The 27943-nt window shown below is 27.3% G+C and overlaps 8 protein-coding genes across 8 annotated transcripts in view; 4 read left to right on the top strand and 4 right to left on the bottom strand.

Annotated features, from left to right (window-relative positions):
• The window catches only part of Phum_PHUM405220 (High-affinity cAMP-specific and IBMX-insensitive 3',5'-cyclic phosphodiesterase, putative), a gene marked incomplete at both ends in the record, with an annotated part of 4314 nt that extends 603 nt beyond the window's left edge, over positions 1-3711 (top strand). Inside the window, 7 exons of the mRNA XM_002428812.1 lie at positions 329-388; positions 498-549; positions 1457-1878; positions 1918-2299; positions 2374-2965; positions 3052-3359; positions 3421-3711. Coding sequence (XP_002428857.1) covers positions 329-388; positions 498-549; positions 1457-1878; positions 1918-2299; positions 2374-2965; positions 3052-3359; positions 3421-3711 — 2107 coding nt within the window. The remainder of the gene's footprint in view (positions 1-328; positions 389-497; positions 550-1456; positions 1879-1917; positions 2300-2373; positions 2966-3051; positions 3360-3420) is intronic.
• An 823-nt stretch (positions 3712-4534) lies between these two features.
• Phum_PHUM405210 (uncharacterized protein) lies at positions 4535-4878 on the top strand (the record flags this gene model as incomplete). Its single annotated transcript, XM_002428811.1, has 2 exons — positions 4535-4826; positions 4853-4878. 2 exons carry the CDS (start codon positions 4535-4537, stop codon positions 4876-4878), a joined length of 318 nt encoding a protein of 105 aa, XP_002428856.1.
• A 238-nt stretch (positions 4879-5116) lies between these two features.
• Positions 5117-8735, bottom strand: Phum_PHUM405200 (Meckelin, putative; the record flags this gene model as incomplete). The annotated part of the gene is made up of 11 exons (XM_002428810.1): positions 5117-5443; positions 5534-5665; positions 5740-5920; positions 5998-6131; positions 6216-6359; positions 6440-6679; positions 6749-7033; positions 7100-7696; positions 7773-8003; positions 8077-8372; positions 8681-8735. 11 exons carry the CDS (start codon positions 8733-8735, stop codon positions 5117-5119), a joined length of 2622 nt encoding a protein of 873 aa, XP_002428855.1.
• Positions 8736-10185: 1450 nt separating this feature from the next.
• On the bottom strand, positions 10186-10668 carry Phum_PHUM405190 (uncharacterized protein; the record flags this gene model as incomplete). Its single annotated transcript, XM_002428809.1, has 2 exons — positions 10186-10394; positions 10470-10668. 2 exons carry the CDS (start codon positions 10666-10668, stop codon positions 10186-10188), a joined length of 408 nt encoding a protein of 135 aa, XP_002428854.1.
• A 77-nt stretch (positions 10669-10745) lies between these two features.
• Positions 10746-12585, top strand: Phum_PHUM405180 (cAMP-dependent protein kinase catalytic subunit, putative; the record flags this gene model as incomplete). Its single annotated transcript, XM_002428808.1, has 7 exons — positions 10746-10775; positions 11014-11187; positions 11249-11418; positions 11518-11667; positions 11768-12041; positions 12120-12296; positions 12400-12585. 7 exons carry the CDS (start codon positions 10746-10748, stop codon positions 12583-12585), a joined length of 1161 nt encoding a protein of 386 aa, XP_002428853.1.
• Positions 12586-13169: 584 nt separating this feature from the next.
• Positions 13170-15120, bottom strand: Phum_PHUM405170 (uncharacterized protein; the record flags this gene model as incomplete). Its single annotated transcript, XM_002428807.1, has 3 exons — positions 13170-13727; positions 13802-13936; positions 14038-15120. 3 exons carry the CDS (start codon positions 15118-15120, stop codon positions 13170-13172), a joined length of 1776 nt encoding a protein of 591 aa, XP_002428852.1.
• A 1743-nt stretch (positions 15121-16863) lies between these two features.
• On the bottom strand, positions 16864-17215 carry Phum_PHUM405160 (uncharacterized protein; the record flags this gene model as incomplete). The annotated part of the gene is made up of 2 exons (XM_002428806.1): positions 16864-17061; positions 17210-17215. 2 exons carry the CDS (start codon positions 17213-17215, stop codon positions 16864-16866), a joined length of 204 nt encoding a protein of 67 aa, XP_002428851.1.
• A 2090-nt stretch (positions 17216-19305) lies between these two features.
• On the top strand, positions 19306-27645 carry Phum_PHUM405150 (uncharacterized protein; the record flags this gene model as incomplete). Its single annotated transcript, XM_002428805.1, has 27 exons — positions 19306-19401; positions 19483-19636; positions 19715-19981; positions 20067-20254; positions 20328-20439; positions 20565-20726; positions 20816-21043; positions 21191-21313; positions 21375-21578; positions 21649-21903; positions 21986-22231; positions 22333-22557; positions 22661-23221; positions 23359-23463; positions 23555-23716; positions 23806-24093; positions 24232-24462; positions 24549-24848; positions 24922-25120; positions 25211-25397; positions 25482-25682; positions 25817-26045; positions 26121-26294; positions 26372-26606; positions 26767-27107; positions 27191-27370; positions 27461-27645. 27 exons carry the CDS (start codon positions 19306-19308, stop codon positions 27643-27645), a joined length of 5838 nt encoding a protein of 1945 aa, XP_002428850.1.
• Between the last annotated feature and the right edge of the window lie 298 nt (positions 27646-27943).

Here is a 27943-nt window from a genome sequence, read left to right as displayed (position 1 = left end):
GAAGAAAATGGAAAATTGTCGTGTATCGATTTTCCATTTTTCTTTTTTGTTCTAGAAGCTTTCCCGAAAGGAAAGTAAATCGAAAGTTGTTTTAAAAAAATGAATTCGTACAAAATAAATTAAAATAATATTTATATTAAAATTTTATAAGAATGATCATCACGATGAGAATTTTCCTCGTGAAAATTTTTCCTTTTTTTTTTTTTTTTAACAAACGAAACGTTCGTGACGTCAAAAAGAAAAAGAAAAATTTTCTCGAAAACGAAGTAATAACGTAAACATCACCCTTAAAAAAAATTTTCACTTTTTTTTTATTTTTTTTTTCCAGGAAAATAAGAAGGTCAAAATGGAACAGAAAATCCGTAGTGGTAGCCATTGTAAAAAAAAGGTTCGTTTCCCCCCCACCATATATATTTTTTATAATAATAATAATGATGATGGTAATACAATAAATAAGCTAAATTAAAATTTTCTTTTTTCTTTTTTTTTTTTTTCAGTTATTTCGAAGATTCGTACTGTTTGCCACTTCTAAATGCAGGATTCAATAGGGTAAGTTAAAATTATTATTATTATTATTATTTCAAAGGATTTTCCGGGAAGTTTAATTTGGGGGAGGGGAAACGGAAATGATTTTAGTTTGAGTAAACAAAACAAAAACAAAACAGAAAAAAATTGTTTTTAAAAAACGATTCGACATATTTATTTTATTTAATTCAAATCACGTTTGATGTAATATACTGAGAGAGAGAGAGAGAGAGACAGAGAGAGAGAGAGAGAGAGAGAGACAGAGAGAGAGAGAGAGAGAAAAAAAATTTCTCGAATGTTTTAATTAAAAAAAAAAAAAAGGAGGGAAAATTTGATTTGTTTTGTGTTTACGTTTAAAAAATTATTATTATTATTATTTTTTTTTGTTTTATTTGTTTTGACGAAAAAAAAGTTTTTCTTTTTATTTATTTATTTATTTATTTACGTCATCCCTTTTGTTTTTTTTTTTTTTCGTACGTCCCGAATAATTTATTTTCTGGATACTTTCATATGTACGAAAATAAAATTTGTTTGTCAATTTTTTTGCTCCCTCTCGTTTAATCTTTATTTTTCCATTTTTATTTTTTTTCTCTCTCCTCCCTCTCCTCCTTCTTCCCCCTCCTCCCGGGAAAAAAAAAAAACTAAAACGTGTGGCCCCTGGGGAAATTTTTTTTTTTTTTTTTTTTATCATTAAAATCCTTTTCGTCGACATGTCAATTTTTTTTTTTTTTTTTTCCTTTTTTATTTGTTTCCATTTTTCCACAAGACATTTTATTTTTATTTTGTAAAAATTTAAAATAATTTTTTTTTTTTTTTCGTATTTGGCCTGTCACGATGATTTGAAAAGCGAAAGAAAAACGGGGAGGGAGGAGGGATGAGGGAGAGGAGGAGGGTAAAGAAAATTGACCCGGATTTTTGTTTTGTGTTTTAGTGTTTAATAGAAACGCCAAACGTTGGAATTTTAATAAACGAACTCACAGAAATTGAACATGGCGAAGTGAGGCCAAGAATTTCAGTCACAAATGCAAATGCATTATATATAGCATTGTCAAAGTGTAAGGATCTCATTCAAGTCACGGATGATTCATTCAATTTATTATTCGTTAATAAAGCAACGGAAAATTTTTTGGGTATTAAAAATGAGGATGTTAAAGGGAAACCCATATCGGAAATACATCAGACGACGGATCATCATAATCAAATGACTTATTTACTAAGTAGAGGAAAAGAATGGGAAGGTTCCGTGACGTGTATTAGAAAAACTGGTGAACCTATACCTTTAATTTGCAGAGTCGTGAGTTCATCTCTTAATAGCAGGTACCTTAAGATAATTATAGAAGTAATTTTTCCCCCGTATTTCCGGTTTGTTTTCTAACGTATTTCCGTTTTTAGAAACATAACGAATTATATATTTATCGAAGAGCAACCCGTGTCGGAAACGGGTATCACATTTAAAGATCAACCACCCAGAGGTAGTCTTCATTCAATACGTAAAGGATCATACGATGTCAAATCTCTTGCAAGTGATAGCGGACAATCTATAAGACGACAAAGTCTTGCCAAACTTAATTCACTTCCAATCGAAGCTCCGATAACTAAAATCATAACACTTTTATATTCCGTACACGAACAATCGTCCGGACATGTTCAATTACAGATAGAAAAAGTTTTAGACATACTCAGATCGACAGAATTATATTCACCACAGCTCAAAGAAAATAGAATTCGTATGGATGATCCTATAACGGCTGATCTCATAAGCGCATTACTATCCGTTAGTGTTGATTTTAACGTTAATTCCATCCGCCATTTTGATATTTTAACTCATTTAATTTTCTTCGGTTGTAGCAAGGCAATGCTGCGACGTCAACAACGCGAAGAAGTTCAAACGATTCGGCCAATATAAAAGGTTCCGGTACTTCTAGGCCATCTTTACCGTCTATTAATGCACCCGGTCAATTATCGTCAGTTTTAGAACAATCTCTCGATTGGGAATTCGATATATTTAAACTCGAAGAATTATCGAATCAAAGACCGTTGGTTTGGCTCGGAATGAATCTTTTGTGTCATTTCAACGTCCAAGACACTCTCGGATGCGAGGAAAAAACTTTAATGAATTGGTTAACCGTTGTAGAAATGCATTATCATTCTATAAACACTTATCATAATTCTACTCATGCTGCTGACGTCATGCAAGCATCAGCATGTTATTTGAAAAGGGAAAAACTATCAGAATTGTTGGATCCTTTAGACATGGCGTGCGTTTTGATAGCCGCTTGCTGTCACGATATCGATCATCCAGGAAAATCCAGCATATTTTTATGTAATTCAAATCACGATCTTGCCATATTGTATAACGATCAATCCGTTTTAGAATCCCATCACGCGGCTATGACGTTTAAATTGACATTAGCTGACGATCGAGTTAATATATTTAAAGGTTTGCAGAAAAAAAACAATAATCTCTCATCGAGTAATCCATAAATAATAATAATAATAATAGTTTTCCTTTTACGTTCGTTCCAGGTTTAGAAAGAGACACGTATAAAGTTGCTCGACAAAGTATAATCGATATGATATTAGCGACGGAAATGACGAGACATTTTGAACATTTGGCAAAATTCGTTAACGTATTTACAAAACCTGATCCGAAAGAAGAAAATGGGGGGGGATCCGTGGGTGATTTATTAGACGTGGGAAATTTTCAAACTCAGGAAAATATCGCTTTGGCGAAACGAATGTTGATCAAATGTGCTGACGTGTCGAATCCAACGAGACCATTAAAACAATGCGTTGAATGGGCAAAAAGAATTGCAGAAGAATATTTCAACCAGGTATTATTATTATTATTATCCTTATTTGAGTCCTTAAGGTAAATTTTGTAAAATTTTATAGACGGATGAAGAGAAAGCAAACGGACTTCCGGTTGTTATGCCAATGTTCGATAGATCGAGTTGCTCAATACCAAAGTCTCAAATCGGTTTTGTTGATTTTATTATAAACGACATGATGGAAGCTTGGGATTCATTCATTGAACTTCCAGAAATTTTATATTATTTACGTAGCAATTATCAATACTGGAAAGAAAAGGAAGAACAAGGGGTTACGAGTATAAACGAATTATATCCATTTAATAATAATAGAATCGAATTACTTAAAGAATTAGACGAATCAAAGGCTGATTAAACCGAAAACAAACAAAAAATTTCTATTTTTATGTAAAATCTAATATAAATATTATTTATAAAATTAATAACTCGCGTATTATTATTATTATTATTATTATTAAAATTATTATTATTATTATTATTATTATTATTAATTATTTATTTTACGGAAAAAATTAATGTATTTAATGTTTTATATATAAAAATTTTTCTTTTATACGTCTCTCATATTTGCCTTAAATATTTATTCTTTCTTTTTCTGTCTCTTTTTAATAAATTGTACGTGTTTTTAAATTTTAAATCAAAGGAGGAGGAGGAGGAGGGGGGAAAGAGGAAAAGAAATTTTCTTTTGTTTGTTTTAATTGTAAATTAAATGTTTGTAAAAAATAATAAATAAATAAAACTTTAATGTGTTGTTGTTTAATAATAATAAAAATTTATAAATAAATTATTTGTACGTGTCGATAATTTATTATTATTATTATTATTATTATTCCGTTATGGGTAGTAAAGACGAGAGGATTTTGTTTAAATGAGAAAAAAAAAGGTTTGGATCGTAAAACTTTCTGTCATTTTTCCATTTTCTCACCTCTCGTGATTAAATTAAAATTTTTTTTTTTTAAAGCAGAAAGTAGTATTTGAATTTAAAAGAAAAAAAAAACAAATGAAAGAGGTTTCTTTTTAAAAAAAAAAAAAATTAATAATAATAATAATAACAACAACAACAACACGAAATGTGTTGTTTAATAAAAAATTATTTAAATTAATTGGTCGTAAATTTTAATCCTTATAACCCCTTTGTTTTTAATCGAAATTTTTGTGTGATTTATATTTTATATAACATGGCTAACAGAAAGGGAAAATACTGCATGATGTCGGCCGAAGACGAAGAAAAAATTAATTATTTAATGCCGGATATTGTATTAGCCGTTGAAGCTTTACAATTAGCAACGGCCGATAGAATCGGTCAATGCTTAGACGAATGCGATATAAAAGCAACACCGAGTCAAATATTAATGGCGTTAGAATATGGTTGTAAACTTGGTCTTATGGAAGAAAGAACTCGTTATCGTTTGAATCCAGAATTGATTTGTCGGACAAATTGTTTTGTTGAATGTTGCGAACCACCCATTTGTAAAGATATACCACCTTGTTGTCAGCCAAAGGAAAAAAAGAGAAGATGTGATGACGACTGTGATGATGATTGATTGATTGATTGATTTTTTAATGGCTGACAATATTTTATTAAATGTTTTTTTTCTTTTTTTGTGCAGTAATTTCTTGTTTTCTTTTTTTTTTTTTTTTTTATGTAAACATCAATGAACTATAATTGAACTAATTTTAGATAAGTAAATATATTTATATATAATTTTATTGTTTACAAATTTTCTCATTTGATTTAATTCATTCATTCATTCTAATAATTAAATTAAAAATCTTTCGTCTATTAATGTTTTTTTTGCTAAATTTTTTCTACCGCCTAAATCACGTACAACGACTAATAAATGACTAAAAAAACCCGTTACGATACTCGCCGTTAAATAATCTTGGAATAAAACGAGAATAAATGAAAATAAAATTACGTCGAATGTTAATAAAGAAAATTCATTTCCGTAAAATAAAATTGAATCGAATGAATGACCGTTATCCGAATAGAAAATTCCTTTTTCTCCAGAATCGCCAAATTCTATCCCTAGTAAATATTCGGTAAATAATTTTTCTCTAACTTCGTAATCGAGATCTTTTAATGCCTGTAAATTAAAAATTTTTTTTTATTAATTAATTGATGTCGATGTCCGCATTTCCGTTTCCGTTTTTTTTTATTAAATAGTAAAATTTACGTGTTCTAAATAAGCAGATAAAAATCTATTCATGTTTTTATATGCTTCCACGCTTCTATCAACGGTTTCATTTTTTATTTTTGATCTTTCTGTCGAATTACTCGCCGGTAATCTTTTGACAGCTTTCGACATCTTAAATATAATTAATTAATTAATTAATTATCGTTAAAAAAATAATAAATTGGAGGAAATTCCATAATTTGTACATTTTTTAATGGCGCCAAAGCTTTTCTATAATAAGCTCTCAATTGTGTCGGTACCGTCATTTCGAATGTTTGCTGTTCTGAACCTGGTAAAAGTCCTCTGTATCCAACCAAATTTTCTTCTTCTCTTTCCAACTGACATAAAATATTTTCCATGTTCGTGTCTGCAAATCCATGTGCCGACCTGTAACCACAAAAACAAAAACATGTATGCGAGTTGGAGTGTGTGTGAGGGAACTATCATCATTATTATTTTCACACCTTCCGTGTATGTAAAATCCATAATTTTCCAGTGCTAATATAAAAACGCTTATGTTTGCCATGGAACAAACGTCAACAAATTGTTGTATTCCATCTTTTATGTAACGCTCGTGAAAAAACCCAACGTAAAGTCTCTGTAAAAATAATTTATTTACTTAATTAATGGGATAATTAAATAAATAAATAATAATAATAATAATAAAAATGATTTTCCGTACCTGTAAAATGTAAATAAATAAAAAAACTAAATTTCCAACAGCAAAAAAACAGGTAAAACTAAAATCGTTATTATCGTGGAGTGAAGAAGATTTTATAATGTAAAGTTCTGGACTTGATGATGACCAATTTTCCAATTGAATTATCTTTTTTTTTTTTTATTACAACAAATAATTTAATTAATTAATTAATTAATTAAAATTTATTTATTTGAAGTAAAGAATACCTTTAAAATAAAAATGGTTATTATTAAATGTATGTAAACGTTTATTTTTCTTTTCGTTTGTATTTCGTTCCATTCGTTAGCAACAAAATACGTTCTCCATATGCTTATCGGTTGTTCTTCATCCGTTTCCGTTTGACCTCCGACCCTTGGCACGACATTTCTCGCTCTCGGTCTTTCCCAATCGATAAAAAATACGTCAATCGAGATTTGATTGTATAGTAATCGACCGATTTCGACAACCTGGAAAAAAATTTTTACTTTACGTAAAAGTTTTCAAAAAAAAATTTTTTAAACGTGATATGACGTCACCTTTAGTACAAAAGCAAATATTATGTATAATTTCATATCCGTTTCCTGATTTTCTCGCGGTAAGAGAACGTGAATGACACTTTGACCTTTGAAAAACACGAAAAAATTCAAACAAGCACAAAAAATAATAAAAAAAAAAACGTTGGCCAAATTTCCACACGTGAATATCAAAAGGTTTAAAACTGTTAGAAAATCAATAGCGACTCTTCCAGAACGTTTTGTGTGACTCCATGTTTGAATTCCTGACCAGACAACGGCTAAACCGCTGAATACGCCCATGTATACCTTAAAAAATTCCCAAATTAAACGATGTGAAAAAAGAAGGAAAAGGAAAATTATTAAACACGATACCTCTAAGGTATGAGAAAAACTATTTTCTATTTCGTAATCAATTTTGAAAAAATGTTTGACCGAATTTCCCCGCGTTACTTCTTCTCCAGTAAATTCTCCATATTCGATTTCCAAATAAGGTACGTATATTTTTCCACTGTTGTCGTTTCCTACGAGTCTAACTTTCAACGTGATCGATTTGGCATAACGGGTCACTTTAGGTATGAGACTTTGATTTTGACCCTCTACCTGTTCGACTCCACTGATTTTATCTACAAGAAAAAATCTTCTCACCAGTTGCCATTGCATTTGATCGCTCACCCTGTTGGAAATCGTTCCCTCATTTTTAATATTTAATATTAAAATTGGAATGGCGTAAAGTAGTTCTTCATCTTCTTCTTTGTAAGATAGGAAGACGTCGATAAATTCCGTTTCTTTCGATAAGAGTTGTTCGACTGGAATTTCGCATGTTTTAGAATATTTCGAAGCAAATCGAAAACTCGATTTAAGTTTCCAGAGACTCGGACAAAGTTGCAAAGTATGTTCGAATATTTTTCCAACTCCTTTTAACCTTCCGTCTGGATAATAAATAATTCCAGTCAAGTTAAGATGATTCATCTGGAATTTTTTATTTTTATTATTATTTCCACTTTTTTAATTTAATCGTAAAATGATGATTCCGTGGAAAACTCACGACTGATTCGGGATAAAGATTGAATTGGGTTGATATTTTTTTCCTGGATAATATGGTCGATGCTTCTCCTTCGCTGTAATATATCCAGGGAATAATTTTCCTTTCCGAAATCCTATTCTTTTCTGTAAATATCGTACATGGACCCGATTTCACTTCTTCTTCTTCTTCTTCTTTATACAATAACATGACACACATATTAGCTACCGATTGACAAGCAGTTTGATTACCCATCTGGAAAAAAAAAACAGGACATCGACTTAAAATTATTAAAAAAAAAAAATTACTTTTTCACGAACATACTAACTTTGCATAGAGTGACGTCACGAATAAGATTATCCTTAAAAAATTTCGACTCGACTTTAATTCCATTTTCGTATGTGATTCCGTATATATTTTTTTCTCCGGATGAATTTTCGAGAACATTCGAAACGCAATATCCTTCAACATTTATCTGTCCTTTGTCACACTCGCATTTAGGTTGTCCAGTAGCGAAAAATCTTTTACAAGGTAGACATTGATTTAACGAATGAGAAGGTATCGTTCCTGGAATACATTTGGTACAGACAGCCTCCGATCTGAGTGTACCATTAACGTATCTTTCTTCTAAAAAAAAAAAAAAAACAGTAAAAAAATTTAATAAATATATTTATTTATTTAATAAAAATTAATTAAAGTACACAATAAATCATTCGATTTTTCTTTTATTTTTTAAAAAGAGTAACGTAATAAAAAAAAAAATCAATTTTTTTTTTTTTTTTTGAATTTTTCACAGCTTACTATAAAAAAAAAAAAATTTTACATATATTTAAACAAAACATAAATTAAATAATGGTTACTTTTATTAAAAAATTTAAAAATACATTGAAAATAATTAAAAAATTATATTTATTGAATTTTGAAGTTTGAACCCAAAAAAAAAAAAAAAAAGGGAAAAAGAAAAAAAAAAAAAAAAGAAAAACTCATACCGAAAAAAAAAAATAAATAAATAAATTAAATTAATTAGTTTATTCAAAGTCGTTATTTTGAAATGAAAACTACGTGTAAGTAGACAATCATTTTGTATAAAAACTAACTTCGATAAATTCCGTTAAAAAACAATCAAAATAATTTTTTTGAAAATTGAGAAAAAACGTATACAGAAAAAAAAAAAAATTTTTTTATAGAAATATTCTATTTATTAACCTCGTGCATTTGTTTTTTTTTTTTTTTTTTTAAAAAACTTTCAACGGTAAAAAATTACATTTTATTAAAATTTATAATTAAAAGATAAACATTTATTTGTTTGTTTATTATTATTATTATTATTTTTGTTTTTAGGTTTTAATATTGTAAGTGTCGTCATCAGGAAAAAAAATTTCTAAATTTGAACCTTTGCAAAATCATCATCATCATCAGTATTAATAATTGAAAATTGAGAGTAGAAATTAAAATGAAATTTAAACAATATTTTATTTGAATAATTTTTAAATATCATTTAAAGAACGTTTTTTTTTTTTTTTTTTACAAATGAAGGTATGTACAGGTACTACAAATACGAAGTATAAATTGTATTAATATGTATTAAAAGTTTTTTTTGTCTTTTTTTTACTTATTAAAAGGAGAAAGACAATTCGAAAGTTGTTGTTGTTGTTGGAAAAAATTGTCGTTTGGCTGTTTTTACATAAACCGGATATTATTGTTGCTTCAAAAGGAAATATACATCCAAACAAATATTTCAAATAATTTTTCATCTAACAAATAATGCCGACAAAGGTAATTCAATTCATTTAAATATGTTTAATCATATTCCTCTCCTTCTTCTAATCAGGTAATTGTTATAATTACTTATTTTAGTACTTATTTTAGTATTTTAAGTAAAACGCGAAATTATTTTGTCACAGTTTAGTATAATGTTAGTAATTCTACATTATTATAAATTAGGTGCATTTATAACAATATTTGTGCACAAGTTTTACTTTTAAGCATTACTTTGGAAATGTAAAAACTCATTGTTTAGTTTTTTTTTTTCTAAATCAATTTAAAGAATTTTTCTCGTTTTCCACGGGTAGTAGTATTCGTTTGGTTTTTTAATAAGAAATTTATGAAAATTAATTCTAAATTGAAACTTTAGTTCATAAAAACGTTTTCAATTCTTACCATTGAACCAGGTTTAATTTTCTCTTTTTCTTAATATTGAACAAATTAATTAAACTTGAATATATTTTCACGAAAATGTTTAAATTATTAATAGGCAACTACTACAACTAAATAAATTTCTGTGTTAAATTAATTATAAAAAAAAAAAAAAAAAAAACTTTAAATGCAGAAAAAAGTTGTCATTATCATTCATCACGTTCATATTAATTGTATTTTTTTTTTCAGTTGTATTTTAATAGCTTAGTTTTTTTTTTTTTTTTTTAAATTTAATAAAAGTTTACATTGAATACAGACCTAAAATACTATCAGATGAACATTGAAAATTTGTGCAATTAATGGAAGAATTTGTACTGCTTTTGGGGCAAAAAATACAATTTGTTTGATCTTGAGTCGGTATTTCATTTTGTTTGCATAACTGACAAACTGGAATAAAACCGAGACCTGATTTTTTTATTATGCTTCTATTATTACAAACGCACGACAAGCCTAAAAAATGAAAAAGAAAACGGTTGAATTTCATCAAATTTTTATTCTTACTTTAATAATTACAGAGTATCTTACCATCGTGAGAAGGAATTAAATTTTTTTTTGCGTCACAAGTTAAGCATTTTAATTGATTTGAATTAAAATATTCATCCGAACTGCAATCATTTGTCGAATAATATTTTAATATTTCTTCACTGTTCAAAGTGACTGAAGTAACAGTTTGAAATAAAACTCGAATTAAAATAAAATAAAAAACAAAAAAGTTTAATAACATTATACTTAAAGTAGACGCACAACTGAAAAAAAAGTTTACTAAAGCTTATTCTAATTACACGACACATTTGTTTTGAAATGGTTGCCTTGGTAACCGTGCGCCAAAATGTAATTTATAACGGAAATTTTTACCTCCTTTTTCAAAATGGACATTAAACTCATTAATAATGATAAATTTTAACAAAAAAAAAAAAAAATAGTCAAATTTTTATCTATAAATCGTCTCTTTAATATATATATATATAAATCTAAATTTATTATTATTATTATTATTAAATAGTTTATTTTAATTGCTATTATAAATTAAACCAAACACAATTACTTTTTACATGAATAAAAATTTTAGGATTCGGATGGAGCTGTGGGTCCTGATGTTGAAAAAAATCATCCTAAGCCTGGAGTAAAATCAAAAGATGAAACAGAAGAAAAATTACAACCGGAAAAAAAGCTAACAGTTTTAGAAACACATGGATACACTTTAGGAAAAACAATTGGAACAGGATCATATGCAACAGTAAAGGTAAAGCTCAATACTGTCAATACCTAGCTGGAAATAAACCCATAAAATTTTCCAAAAATAGGTAGCACGATCAGAAAGACATGATTGCCTTGTGGCAGTGAAAATCGTATCAAAATTTCAAGCTCCTGCAGATTATTTAAAAAAATTTCTCCCCAGAGAAATAGAAGTCGTTAAAGGATTGAAACATATAAATTTAATAAGATTTTTACAAGCTATAGAAACCACACACAGGTAAGACAGTTTACAAGTCACAACCGTTTAAAATTGTCCTCTGATGGAAGAATTAAAAAATTGATTCCGTAATTAGTCCTCCATTTTTTTGTTTTTTAGAGTCTACATAATAATGGAATATGCTGAAAATGGAAGTTTACTTGACGTAATAAGAAAAGATCAGTATATAGACGAAGTTAGAGCCCGAAAATATTTCAGACAATTAATAGACGCTGTGGATTATTGTCACGAAAGAGGAGTGGTGCACAGGTAGTGAATAAAAGTAACACGACAAATGAAAATTGAATCCAAACTTTTTAATATTTCTTTAATGTTTTTTTTAATTAAAATTACCTATAAAATAATTTAGGGACATAAAATGTGAAAATCTTTTAATGGATCATGATAACAATGTTAAACTTTCTGATTTTGGATTTGCAAGAGGTCACATGCGCATAAAAAATGGAGTCGCGCCATTAAGTGATACCTTTTGTGGTAGCTATGCTTATGCCTCACCTGAAATATTAAAAGGTGTACCATACCAACCTCAACTCTCAGATATATGGTCCACTGGTGTCGTTCTTTATGCCATTGTATACGGTAGATTACCGTTCGATGATACTAATTATAACCAACTTCTAAAAGTAAAACATCCATCTTGTGTTTTTCTTAAAATGAAAACCAATAAAATTACTTTTTAAACCATCTTTTTTTTTTTTTAGCAAGTACAGAGTAAAATTTCATTTCCCAAAGAACCTAAAATATCAGCTAATTGTAAGTCGCTTATAACTAAAATTTTGGCTCCGGTAAAATTTCGACTGAAAATTCCCGCCATACGATCGGATCCATGGTTTGTTCAAGGACCATCAGATTCTTCTGCAAACGGCCCTCAAGGATCGGTAACATCCTACTTTTCATTTTCCATCACGACTATAAAAAGAACAGATCAGCAAATAAATAAAAAATTAACGATATTGTTAACATATTTTGCGTTTTCTTCAGGAGGATACAATTCCATCAACCAGATCTGATCGATCGTCCAGTGATGGTACCCCAGTACAGTTGGTAACCAAAGAAGCTCTTAAAGCTAATTCTAGTAAGCCGGATAAAGTACGAAGTTCAACAGAAGAATATCCTTTAGAAACGACGGGTCCACGTACTAGAAGCAATAGCAGAGTCACCGATTGATAGTTTTCATTAAAAAAAAAAAAAACATTATTTAACCATCCCGTGTCTTTGACGCCCAATTAAATTCATTTTAAATAAAAATTTCTACATTTTAAGTTTTAATTAATTTTAAAACCTTAGTTTTTTTTATTATTTTAATAAAAATTAAGATATCAATTGACCTGTATTTGAGAGAAAAAAAAAAAAAAATTTATTGCTAAAAATTTAAAATGATGATTATTTAAAAAATTAGCACTTTCAAATTATACAATTCCTTCTTAAATTAACGGATGAAAAAAAAAAATTTAAATTTTTAATAAAACTTGAAGGCTTTTATATAATTTCCATTTTAAAAAAAAAAAAAAAAAAATTGTAATTAATGATTTTCAGAATGATCAAGTGGTAAATCTGGTGCGGAAACTAATTCTTCATATCCAGAAGAATTTTTCGGTATGACCAATGTGATTCCCGATGAAGCTGGTATTGTTATATATTGCGTTAATGTTTTTCCTTGGACTAATGAATCTTGCGATTCCCTAAGAACATTGACGACTTGACCTGTAAAACGCAAACTCCTTAATAAATTTAATATTTTTCTAGGAATTTCAGTTAACAGACTGCCATTGACTACCTAAAACATTCATTGTTTTCCATCGACTGTCACTCTGGCACATTAAAGGTTTTAAATCCGTTTCGGGTGACCATCTAGAAATGATTTCTTGTCGTCTTATGTAGAGTACAGATGGACTCGTAATTCTATTCCACAATTCCTCGTCCTGTACACACTCTAAAGGATTCGTTAAATAAATTCCTTTGGAATTAACTCCAAATATCATTTGGTGATGTCTGGTGTCGTTAATAATAATGTTATCTGAAGATGAATTTCTTTGAATATTCATTGTTGCTATGGGAACAGCTCCTTTTCTCATCCAATGTGATAACCATTCGGATAAGACAATATCTCTTCTGGGATACAATTGAAAAAATTTCCCATAAAGAGAACCGTTAGAAGCATGTTGGATTCCTTTAATGAGATTTTCGTAGGCTGCACCATTGAAAGAACTCGAAATTAAAAACTGGGGTATGGAAGTTGTGTCTGATTTCAAACGAGTGGAAATGCCTTCTTTTATTTTCTCAATAGAAAGTTGCATTTTCAAAACGAGCTGAAAGATAATTGTAAACTTTATTGAAAAATTATCCTTAAAAATATTATTATTATTTCAGCATATGAGCTTACCATTAAGTTAATGATGGCTGTTGCACCACAAGAAACTTCGGATGACATCAAATTCACTTGTTTTGTAATGGCTTCTTGTTCGGTCCAAAGCATTATGCTATCCAATGACTTTTTATAATCACAAACACTTTCATTCTATTTAAAAATTGTGCATTTAAAATAAATAAAAAAAAAAATATTAGTTTTTTAAATTAAATTTTAATCGTTGGGATTAAAATTAAAAATTTTTTGCTTACTTTTTTAAAAATATTCGAATCTTTACTCTCAGTCAATAAATATTTTTTAACCAGTCTTCTTCCTCCAAATGTTTTGCTACTAACTAAATTATAACTATCCTCCATAAATTCTAACTTTTCATCTTTTATATTATGTTCTGTGTCACTATATTTGTCAGTTTTGTCCTCCGATGAACTGAGACCAGGAAAATTACTGTCAAAAGTTTCTTTAGTTCTATTAAAATTGAATGCACTAGACAAACTACCATTAAAAGAGGAACAATAAAGGTGATTTTCGTCAGATGGTCCCGGTTCTGGGCTAATATTATTCGGACTATTATCACTTTTATCACCCTCCTGATTTTCAACATTATTTTTCATGCACACATCAACAAGTGGACTATTGCTTGTAGAGTTTTGATCAAAACTATCAACCTCATCTCCGGAATCTTGACCTGCAGATGGTCCTGGATCGAAATCCATTTCTAAATAATCCATTTCAGGAGAAGATCCTGGATTACTGCCTTCCCTATTTTCCCTTAAATGTCTTCTATCCTCATTCACATCCCTTTCTTCTTCTACATTTTGATTTTCTCCTTCATGATCACCTATTTCAACTCTATAAAAAGAATTTGGAAGATCGGCAAATTGATCTCCTTTATAGGTGTATATACAATAATCATCTTCAGATAATCCATCTTCTCCTTCGTTTTCATTCAAGTTTTCATGGTCTAAAACACTTCCAGTCTTTCTTTTCTTATCATTCGCTTTTGTATCATACTCTTCTGAAGAGTAAGTTCTTCCTTTAACAACATTTTTCCCTGCAGAAACCGATTTACTACACACTGAAGATGAAGTACTTGGCAAAGAAGTAGATGACGAAGGTGACATTGATGAAGAACATGCGGCTCCATTGTAAACAGAATTTGTTTTCTTATTATGCGAAGTAAAACCATTTGAAATACTTTTACTTGAATCTCCAAATTTTTTATTACCATTTAAATTTGAAACACTGACTTTTGGTTTTACTCCTTGAAAAAAAGATGTTTCTGATGAGTTATTCGAGGAAGTTTGAGCCTTGTGTTCAGCATCGTCTTCTTGCATTTTTCATCATACTATTATTATATATAAAAATAAATAATGAAAATATTTCTGAAAAAAAAAATAAATGTCATCCTTCAATACTTTACTCAAGAAAAACTTATATAATAATAATAATCATAAGAATGTTTTTATTAAATATACATAGATTCAGAAAAAACTTTTTAGTAATTTTATCAAAACATTAAACAAAGTTACATAAAACTTTGATATTTAAAAAAAGTTTAAATTCTTTATAAAATTTTAATTATATTCTTGATCTTTTTAATTGAACTTATTGATAACGGATAAACACTTTTTAATAATAATAATAATAATAATAATAATAAAGAAAATAAGCATTGAAAATAAAAAATCAAAAACAAGAAAGTTAAATAGTTTAAAAAAAAAAAAAAAGGTAAAGCTCTAATTAGAATGAATTAGTTTATTTACAAAGGAACTCATTTGAATTAAAAAAATAGATAATGGGATCAAATAAATTAAAATTTTTCTCACATGTAAAAACTTACAAATATTAAAATTTACTTATTTAATTTGTTAATTAAACTCTGGCCTTCGATGTAAAAGTAAATCGTTTAATTTACAATTAAATATTTTATTATGACACTCAAAAAAAAAAATAATTAATCGTATAGAAATCCTTTAAACAGTAAAATAATAAATAGAAATGACCTTGCTTCCATTTTACTTTCATGCCTTTGAACCGTGGTACTAGAATTACAACAAATTTACATATTTACTTAAATAATAAAAAATAACATTTTTTTAATTAAAAATTAACTCATTTTATTCTTATCATTTCATTTTTTCAATACATTCCTCTAAAATATTCGATAATCATAAATTTTTTAACGAAATATTAAATAATTAAACAATTTTTTTAAGCCCTTTTCACAAATGCAAAAAAGCCATTTGATAGTCAATGTGTAAAATGCATAGTTTTAAAATACATGATAAAAAAAAAAAAAAAAAAAAGAAAGATGGGTCAAGGATATTTGAAACATTTTAAAACTTTTAACGACCGTAATTTATTTTCCTTTTCTTGTTTAAAAAAAAAAAAAAAAAAAAACAAAAACTTATTAAATACATGTAGGAAATTATTTATTTATTCCTTCTCATATTTTTTTAAATGTAACTTCACTGTTATCACTCTTATCTTCATAAGTCATGAGATTTTATTCATATTAAGAAATTATTATTATTACATTTTAATAAAAGAATTTTATTTAAAAAAAGTTTATTTTAATAATAGAAAATAAGTACAATAATAATAGTTTACATTTTTTAATTTAAAAAAATTCAGTCAAATTACATTAAAAGAAAGAGAAAAAACTATCATATAATACTTTGCTCACAACCAATAAATAATTTCTATTATTATTATTATTAAAAAGTATCTCATTAACGAACTTTTTTTTTTTTTTCAGCCATTAAAATCGTCGTTGGTAATAAATAATAATTGAAAAATGTATAAAATTATATATATATAAATTTTAAAATCATTTTCAATTGTTAACAATACTTGAAAATACTTTTACTTTTTTCCCTTTGGCACATTATTATTATTATTATTATTAATATAAGAAATAATATTGAAAAAAAAAAAAGACATTATGCAATTAACCAATTTGACACTTGAGGTAGAAGTACTAGTTACAAATTTCTACTCAAGGTACTCACGTTACAGTGTAACTGCATTTAACTGACATTGAATGAGTTTATTCATGGATTTCGTTTTTTTTTTTTTTAAACAAAAATAGGCGGTTGATAACTTAATGCTCCTATTTCATCTCTTATCTTCTGTTGAATTCTTCTTTCTTCTGTATGACCATCTTCTCCCAAACCTATTCTTTCTGTATGCCTGTATCCGTGTCGACCATTTACAGCTTCATATTCTCTTCTTCTATATAAACCGGCATCCGGATTAACTGGCCAGTAAAATTGCTGTTAAACAAACAAACAGAAAACAAATTCATACCCCCCACAAAACAAACTTTTTTAAATAATAAAATAATTTTTTAATTTTGTTAAAAACTCAAAGATTTACTTTCCTTTGTCATAAAATCAAAATAATTGTTAATAATAATCTAACGGTCATTTTTATACTTAAATGCATTATAATTTTACATAATATATTAAAAAATATTACAAAATAATTAATTAATTAATATTACTTTTACTTTATGTATTTTTGCACGTAGGCCATAGTAGTATAACGGAAAAAAAACTTATTATTATTATCATTAAAATAAATAAAGTTTTTTTTATTAAAAAAACATACCTGAAAATTAACAGCAGGTCCTGCAATATTATTTCTAATGAATTGCACTAATGTACATTCTACATTTATAATTAATATAATAAATAAAATAAACACCTGTAAACATAACCAAAACAAATAATAATAATAATAATAAAACAGAAAACTTTAAAAAAATTTTTTTAAATTTAAAAATATATATCCAAAATGTTTTTACACAGGAGAAAACAAAACAATAAAGGAAAACTCACCGAAAAAAACTTCATAATTAAATAATTTAAATAATTAAAATTAATTTAAAATCGAAATATAAAAATTTAATATGCCGCATTGAAAAACGATGTTCAAATAAATTGAGTAAAAAAAAAAAAAAAAAAAAAAAAAAATTTCAAATGTTGTAACGGCCAAGATTTCTTAATACTGAACTCAAAAATTGTTTACATGTTCAGGGTCATCAACTTTTTTTTTTTTTTTTTTTCCATAAAGAAATTACAAAATCCAAGATGGCGGGGTGGTGGTGGTGGTGGTGGTTCTGCTGCTTATTCAATCATAAAAGGTTTTAATAATAATAATAATAATAAAACTATTGAATAATTGGGGAGGGGGTGGGTTTACTTATTAAAAAAAAAACTATTATTATTATTATTATTATTAATTTGAGTTCTTTTTTTCTCTCTATTAAATTTTATTTATTAACTTATTGATATTCTTTTATCATGTTCTTACATAATCAATTGATTTATTATTATTATTGTTATGATAATTGGCTTTTAATCAAAAATTTATTCTTATTTATTTACTCCAATTTTTTCATTTGTTTGTTTGTTTGTTTGTTTGTCGAAGCTTTCACTCACTTTAAAAAAAAAAAAAAATCGATCGTGTTAAAATGAAATTATTAACACACGTAAGTAATTATTAATTAATTATGGATTCACACTCGACAAACTTTAAAAATTTTTTTTTGTGTTTTTCAGGTACTCGTGGTTTTTTTTTTATTTGTTATTATTATTCGTTCGAAACCTACAATCGATCGATATGTAAAATTTGTAAGACGTTTACTTTTTTCACCCGATAATCTCAAATATTCTGAAAATATTATTTTTAATAAAAATCATGGCGAAATCAACAGGGACGAATATGAGAAAATGTTTGGTCAAAATGGCGAATTATTAGTCGATGCATTTGGAAAAGGTTTAACTAAAAAAGAACTTGAAAATTTAGGATATCTTTAAAATATCTTCTTCATTTTAAAACGAATACGTTATGTAAATTGTTTTTAAAACTATTACGTCACGAGTACTTTTGTTAAAAAAAAGAAACTTTCATTGGCACATATTTACTGTTTGTCTTATTTGAAAACAAACGATTGTTTGTATTAAGTACTACCCATCTTATGTATTATGTATGTGAATTTATGTATTATTTGGTACTTAATTAATTTGTAAGATTATTTTTAGTTTATGTCAAGGTGTTGTATATGAGGTCTTATTTTATTTTATTTAATGACAATTATTATATATTTAATAAAATTATCATGTTGATGGGGGATTCCCTTCTTTTAACCTTCTTTGTTGTAATTTAAACAAATTATTATATAAATAATAATAAAAAATTATTTATAAAAATTTAAATTGATTGTTTAAATAAAATTTTATTTAATTGATGAGAGAATTTTTTGTTTTATTAATTTTTATTTATTTTTTAACACAATTTTTCGCCCACTCTTATAACATAATCAGCAATATTAGATAGCAAAAGAGTTGTAAATAGTCCATCATTGTGTATGTATGTGTGATTTATTAAAAAAAATGAATGTTTTAATTTTTATTATTATTATTATTATTAATTGTTTTTCATATCAAATAAGTTTTGCTGAAGAATCGAAGAATAAACATGAAGAAAAAAATATTAAAAATGATATTGAAAACATGACAAATTCAAAAAATTTTTCTAAATATCCAAAAACAAGCGTTTTAGCTGACATATTTAGAAAAAAAATTCAAAATTTAAAAACTCATAAAGAGGTAAAGATAGAAAAATTATTCTTTTTTGTTGTTGAAAATGGTTAGTTAAATTTTGTTGAAAATTTAATAATAAATTTACAGGTTGAATTGATTATATTAGTTGATGGATCATATAGTGTTGGACCAAAAAATTTTTTAAGTGAAATGAAATATATACAAAAAGTAATATCAGATGTTGAAGTTGGACCCAAAGCTTTTCGTTTGGGTGTTATAATTTATAGTACTCAAGCTGTAGGTCAATTTTTATTTTAAAAATAATTGTTATAAATTTTATTTTATTTGCCAATTTTTTATTTAAAGGTTATTCATGTAGATCATTTGTCAGTAACCGATGAATTAGATCTTGAAAAATGTTCATTATTACATGTTCAAATACCTAAAATAAAATATCCTGGTAAAAATACAAATACAAAAGAAGCATTAGAAAAAGCAGAAAAAATTCTTACACGTGCAAGAAAAGGAGCAGTAAAAATTATATTTCTTATAACAGACGGTTTTTCAAATATGGGAAATCCATTGCCTATGGCACAAATATTAAAAGATCAGGATACAATTATATATACTTTTGGAATAATAAACGGTCAGTTAACACACATTCATAAAAAATTTGGTTTGGATATGATTTTTGTGATTGCACAAGCATTTAAATTTGTATTAAATGATAGGAAATGCAAGAGAATTACTCAAAATCTCATCGCAGCCAATTGAAGAACATGCTTATTTATTTACTTCCTTTGACGAATTTGAAAAATTTGCCAGAAGAGCTTTACACGAAGATTTATCTCCGGGTACTTATGCTCCAGTTAAAAATTCAAAAATGTGCAATTATCTTTGTACGAATTCCTCAGATGAGGTAAATTTTATATTTCTTATATACACATAAAAAAAAAATTATAGTTAATTAAAACTATTATAATTTTATTTAGGGTTGTTGTTCAGATGGCGCAATTTGTACGTGCGGTCTAATATCCGGCCATTTTTCTTGTTTGTGTCCTCCTGGTTATTACGGAAGTGGTTTGAAAGGAGAAGGATGTAAACGTACGTAAGCTTTCATTTTCAAATTAACCGATTTCTTGCCTTTGCTAAAATTTTATTGTTCTATTATTATGGACGAATTTGAAACAAAAAACAAACACTCTTAAAAATTAAATTTGAATTTGTAGTGTGTCCTAAAGGAAGTTACAGTCAAGGTTTATTTCCGGGAGATATTTTATCTTGTGCCACGTGCCCAGATAAGTATCACACTACAATCAATTTTCCCGCTTCGAACAAATCGTTTTGTGTATGTGCAAATGGTACCGAACCTGATGGAGATAAATGTAAAAGTAAGCTTTTAAGACTATAAAATAAATAAGTTAATAACTTGACAATTAATACATACATTTATATAAATGACGACACGTAATAATTTCAGTTGTATCCTGTCCAACACTTTCACCACCTTCAAATGGTTATTTCGTTAAAAAAAATTGTTCAAATGTAATAAACGCAGCTTGTGGAGTACGATGCCATATGGGATACGTTTTAACTGGAACGAGTGTTAGAATTTGTCAAAAAAATGGCACTTGGTCAGGAATAGAACCAGAATGTAAGGCAAAAAAATGTAATCCTTTAAAGCCCGTACCGAGTTCTCAAATTATCTGTTCAAATGATGACGAAGAAAAAAAAACAATTAAAATGTATGATAAAACTGGAAATGAAATTCAATCTACTCTTATCTCTGCTGAGAAAACAAAACAAAATGTTACTGCTGAATTTCATTTATCTGAAAACACAAACCAAAGCCAAGTTGATTATTTGGTTGGGACAAAATGTTCATATTCTTGCTTAGCTGGTCATTCTATGATTGGATCCAAAACTAGAGATTGTTTACCCATGTTAAAATGGAGTGGTTTAAAACCTACATGTAAAAGTAAGTTAAAACTTTTAAGTGTCTTTATGGACAGTAAAAAAATTTCTTCTTCAATGTACAGAAATTCAATGTTCATCTTTGCCTCAATTACCCAGTGGAAGTATAAAACCTCAAAATTGTACAAGTAAGGGAATAAAACATTCTTTTGGAAAAATTTGTAAATTTTATTGCAATCCTGGATATGAATTAAAAGGACCAAAACTGACCAACTGCACTGGAAAACATGGTACATGGAGTGAGAAAAACAATCCAAATCGTTGCGTGGGTAAGATTTTCTAATTTGAAAAACTTTTACCATCTACTTTCATAAAATTAATGTTTGATTACTTGTTCAGATGTAGAACCTCCAGAAATTGATTGTCCAAAAAATCATTCCACTAAAACAGATGATAATATGTATTTTGCAACTTTGACTATGACTTTACCTAACACAACTGATAATTCTGGAAAAAAACCTGTAATTTGGTCTAAACCACCCTTTGAAGAAAATTCAACCCTAAGGTTTTCAATTGGAGATAGTGAAGTACAAATTTACAGCGTGGATGAATCAGGAAATTATGGTTTTTGTTCTTTTTTTGTAAAAGTAAAAGGTATTTATTTAACGGCCATTGATTCAAACAATTCATTCATAAAAATCCTTTTTTTTTTTGTGCGTTTTTTTTTTTTTTTCAGATGACGAAAAGCCTAAAATACTTGAATGTCAATCCCCGCCAATTTTTTTTATAAGTGAATTACCTTATAATTTTACTGAAATATCCTGGAAAGAACCTGTTTTTGATGACAATTCTGGAATTCCCGTTTCTATCGTACGAACACCCGATAATTTCGTTATAAAAAAAGGAATAAATTCAATTAATTATACGGCAATTGATACGTCGGGAAACAATGAAACATGTTCGATAAATGTTACCATATTAGGTGAAGAAAATATTTCGTGATAAAAAAAAAAAAAATTTGAGATGCTGCCATATTGAATTACGTAATGAGATACTTCATATTTTATCTATAAATTATTTTAGACAATCCGTGTAGTGAAATACCAACGGATACAGACACTCTTTGGAATTGTTCAATTAATGATAAGAAAATCACAACATGTAAACTATCTTGTTCCAGTGGATATGGATTTTCTTCTAATAACATTCCAGATGATGTTATTGATTTAAATTGTACTTATTTTGGAAGAAAAGCTTATTGGACACCAAAAATATACATTGATGATGGTTTTTTTCCAGAATGTACAGGTTGAAATCAATACATAAATGTTACTTACAATTGATTTTGCCATAACTTTTATCTTTGCCCTAATTTTTAACAATCATTCATGTTGAAATTTTATTATTTTAGAAATGGAATTACCCGAAATTGAAATTGAAGTACCTGATTCATTTTGTGATGATTTAAACATGTTATCAAATGATTTAAATAACGAAACATTATCGTTATCAACGACATTATGCGACGAAGACAACTGGAATGAAACTAGTGATGAGTATGATGATGATGATGACGATGGTTTTACATCGAATGAAAATACATTTTTTGATTATGATAATGATAGTTTTATTTTTTCAAAAACCGAAAGAGACAAAAATATCAATTCGATTTTAGCAAATTTATATAAGGTACCCGTTGATAGGTACGAAGAATTAGAAAATCTTATTTCATCGGGAAATGAAAAAGAAAAAATAAAAGACGAAGAGAATAAATTTGAGAAAAATCCAAATAAATCACAGAAAAATTTATTGTATTCGACAGAAGATGAAATTAATAAAAAAAAATTAACAATTGTACAAGAAGAAACTCATAGTTTAAAAGAAAACGATAATGATGATGATGATGATGAAAAAATCAGAGAAAAAAGAAAAGTTAAAAGGAGGAGAAAAAAATTAAAAATTTCACTTAAAGGTTATGAAAATTAAATAAATTTTAATCATTTCAATAAAATAAAAAAAGTAATATTACATAATGTTATTAATTTTTCTTGACAGGTTTAAAAAATAAAAATAAAACTCATTTAATAAATAATAATAATAATTTAAAAGGTGCTATTGGAACAATTGAAAATTTATATGGAAAATCAGGGAAATCAAAAATAAAAACAAAAATTTTTTGTAAAAATGGTTCTTTGCCAAAAAATAATTTTTGCGGTAAGTTATACCTTGATAATAATAATAATTATTATTATTATTTTAAAAAAAATGTGTATAAAAATACTCATTAATTTTTATGTGATGACAGTTAAATGTCCAAAAGGTACTTTTCACAACGTGGACAATTCAAAATGTGACCCATGTCCTATTGGCCATTATCAAGAAACAGAAGGTCAAACATCATGTAAGTCTTGTCCTCGGGGTTTTTTGACGAGAAGAATTCGACGTAAACACGTTAAACAATGTTTAAGTAATAATTATTTCATTGCGAAAAAAAAAAAAAACTTTAATTTTTTAAATTTAAATAATTCATTTATTTATTTTTTTTTTTATTTTTAGAAATATGTCCTCCCGGAAGTTTTGGAAACATAACCAGGGAAACGAATTTATCTCTATCACCTTGCACAATGTGTCCCATAGGATTTTATCAGGTTTTCGAGGGGCAAAGCCGTTGTGAAAGTTGTCCTCGAAATTTGACTACTTTGAGAAAAGGATCCACGAATGAAAAGTTTTGTGTCAAAGCCTCAGAATTCGATGATGCGTGTACGAATATTAATTGTAGAAATGGAGGACATTGTTTTGTAACTGATGGATTTCCTCATTGTCAATGCCTTCCAGGATTTATAGGTAGTTACATAAATTTTTCAATTATTATTAATATTTTAATTTCGAGTTTGATGTTTTGGAGTTTAGTCAAATAATAATAATAATAATAAAACGACTTTGAGTTTCAGTGTTCATTTTAATAAATTTTATTTCAAACAGGATCGTTTTGTGAAAGAACTTTTGATCCCTGTGGTTCGGATCCGTGTTACAATGGCGGACAGTGTCTTCTTTTAGATTTTATAAATTATAAATGTCAATGTTCAGAAGGATTCGAGGGAGAATATTGCGAGAAAAACGTTGACAATTGTTTTTCAAATCCGTGTAATAATCGCGGAGAGTGTACGAATCTGATAAATGATTTTAAATGCGATTGTCATTCTGGATTCACAGGTTAATATGCTACTTTTTATCATTGAACAAAGTTTGAAAAAGTAATAACGTAAATAATAATAATAATAATTAAATACTATTGATAGGAAAAACCTGTAACGAATCATTAAAATTATGCCAAGAACTTGAACCTTGTTTAAATTCCGGTACGTGCATTGACGTAAATGAAACGTACGAATGTGTTTGTCAAAAGGGATTTTACGGACGTCATTGCGATGTTATTTACGATTGCGATTATGAAAATTGTACCTCTGAAATCCCGAAAATAATACCTGATCCTTGTGATAATTATACCTGTTTAAATAATGCCCAATGTGTGTCTGATAGATTCGGTCAACCGACTTGTACTTGTATTTCCGGTTTTCGAGGAAATAATTGCGATGAAGGTATTATATTAATTTAAAAATAAAAAATTTATTATTCTCGTTATTATTATTATTATTATTATTTAAAATTTAGAAATAAATCCCAACGTTATATTAAATTTTCCAAAATATGGAGTGACCGAATATTTGATGTCCGATTTTCCAAAAAATGATTTAACCGAAATATCTGTTTGCGTTTGGATCAAAACCAAAGACATATTTAATTATGGTACATTATTTTCTTATGCCACTTTGGAAAATGATAATGCTTTTACTCTAACCGATTATTCAGGGTAAATAAATACAGACAAACATTTATATTGAAGAAAAATGTAGATTCCAATCATTAATTTGTTTTTATTATTATTTATTTATATTATTAGTGTAGTTTTATACGTTGATGGCAATTATGTCGTCACCGATCTTCAAGCTAATGATGGTTTTTGGCATTTTATTTGCGTAACATGGCAGTCACTCAACGGTCAATGGGAAGTATTTTTAGATGGTGTATTGTTTTCAAACGGAACCGGATTAGCAAGTAATAATAAGATTAAAGGAGGTGGTAAATTGGTATGTAAATTTGGGAAAATTATAAATTACTTTTTATTTTGTTGATGGCAATTTCATGGCAAAAAAAAAAAAAAAATATTTTAGGTTGTCGGTCAGGAACAAGATAGTTTAGGTGGTGGTTTTAACGATGTGGAATCGTTTGCTGGTCAACTGACAAATTTTGACGTGTGGAAAAAGTTATTAACCCCTGCCGAAATAGAAATTTTATACGGAGCATGCGATCCAGGATTTGGAAATTTTATTAGCTGGATTAATTTACTTCAAAATATTAATGGCGACATAACGGTACATTATAAAAATACTCTAATAAATTTTTTTATATTTTAATTATGGGTTTATCTTAAAAATATGTTTTCGGTTTAATTTTTACTTAATGTAAATTAATTAATTTTTTTTTTTTTTTTTTTTTTTTTTTTTAGGAAGAAGAATCAATTTTTTGCAAAACGTGCGATTCTAATCTTGAAATTTATAACGGTGAAATCACGTATGATTTTTCAAAACATGGAAAAGTCGCTAATTACACTTGCAACGATGGATTTATCATTAAATTTGATACCGATAATAATTACAATGATGAAAAAATTACATTTTATCAAAGGAAATGTATGAAATATGGAGGATGGCAAAGAAAAGAACCGAAATGCGGAAGTAAGGAAAAAAATGTATTTGATTGATCAAAATATTATTTATAATGTATTTTATTATAAAATGAATTTATTACAGGAATTTCTTGCGGTTTTCCCGGTTATTTTCTACGAGGGAAAATTTCTGGAGGATCTTACTTATACGGTGATGAAATTACATACAGTTGTTCACCAGGTTATACATTAGAGGGTAATAACATCAGAATTTGTTTATCTAATGGAACTTGGAGCGGGAAACCTCCTACTTGTAGTGGTAAGTTTTTTTTTTTTTTTTTTTTTTTCAACAATTTATTTTTATGAAAATAATAATGGAAAATTTTTTTTTTACAGGTTATTCTACCGAATGTGAAAAATTAATGGCACCGAGATACGGATCAATGTTTGTGTATTTTAATAATACTAAACCCTACAGTTCATCCACTGTTGCCATCGGTGATAGAGTTGAATTTACTTGCGACGAAGGTTACGCGATAAAAGGGTTTCCTATATTAACTTGTATAGAAGGCGGTGTTTGGGACCGTGAACCTGCTACATGTGAAAAAATCTCTTGTAGAATACCCATAGAGTAAGATATACTTTTTACGTTTGCGATAATTATTTAATTATAAAAAATAAAATTATTAAGAAAAAAAAAATTTTTTTTACAAGTTCATGGTTTTGAGTTAGAAGGATTTTAAAAAGTATTAAATTACTTTCTTTTTTTTTTGTTGTTGTTGTTGCAAAAGAATTTCAGATGTTCTTCCACCTACCCTTGATTTTAATTCGAAATTTTATTATGGAAATATTATAACAATAACATGCCCGTCTGGATCAACAAAAAATATATCTTGCGGCCATCTTGGTAATTGGAATTATACGGACGATGTTTGTAAAAGCTTTTGCGAAAAAAAACCGCCACGCTCGATAAGAAACGGGTATTTTGTAGAAGAAAATCCCAAAACTTTTTATAACGAAGATGAAATTCTTAAAATAAAATGTAAAGCTGGTTTTTATCTTCAAGGAGATAATTATTTTAAATGCTCTGAAAATGGAACGTGGATTCAAAATCAAAAAACCGTTTGTCTACGTAAATGCATTTTAAGTTTATTATTACACGCATAATTGTATGAAATATTATTAATGATTGATCAATCATGTTTGTATTTTTAGCTATTAATTGTGGTCCACCACCTCGGCCACCACCTGCTTATCAAATTGTACACGAAGAAGGCTACAATTACAAAAACAAAATTTATCTTCGGTGTTCTAAAGGATATATAAGCGCGGGAGAAATTTTTATGCGTTGTCAAGCTAATGGAAGATATTCTCGCGTGACCAATTACTGCAATAGTAAATTTTTATCATTTATAAAAAACTTAAAACTGATTTTAATAATTTTTTTTTTTTTTAATTACAGTATTTAACCTTTGTTCCTTGCAGAAATTTCTTGTGGTGCACCAATTTTACCTGATAACTATCATATAGCGTCTCATAATTCAGATTACACGTACGGTAGTAAAATTTCTATTTATTGTACTAAAAGAATATTTTCTAATCAGAATTTTAATAACATTATTGAATGTCAATCAGATGGGAAATGGTCCTTTGTACCAAAATGTGAATAATCAGTATATATATAGTTTATAAAAATGAAAAAATGGCTCGGTAATTATAATTACAGATATTATAAAATAAAAGTTTTACAAATCAAGTTTTAAGTTTTTTTTTTCTATTAAAGCTTTCACATACATAATTTTATAAAGTTTCCTTAATCACCTAAAAATAATCATATGTATATATAGTATTGATAAATAATCAATTAAAATTTATAAATTTTATGATAAAAATTTATCAATTATTTCGTCTCTTACAAAAAAAAATTCTTTACTAAATTTTTTATTTCAGTTTTAAATTTCTAAACAC

This window comes from Pediculus humanus, genomic scaffold (assembly GCF_000006295.1).
Source record: "Pediculus humanus corporis 1103172107995 genomic scaffold, whole genome shotgun sequence".
In the NCBI taxonomy this organism is placed as follows: domain Eukaryota; kingdom Metazoa; phylum Arthropoda; class Insecta; order Psocodea; family Pediculidae; genus Pediculus; species Pediculus humanus.
The sequence above is the reverse complement of the archived record's forward strand: the minus strand, read 5'-3'. Positions and strand labels throughout refer to the sequence as shown.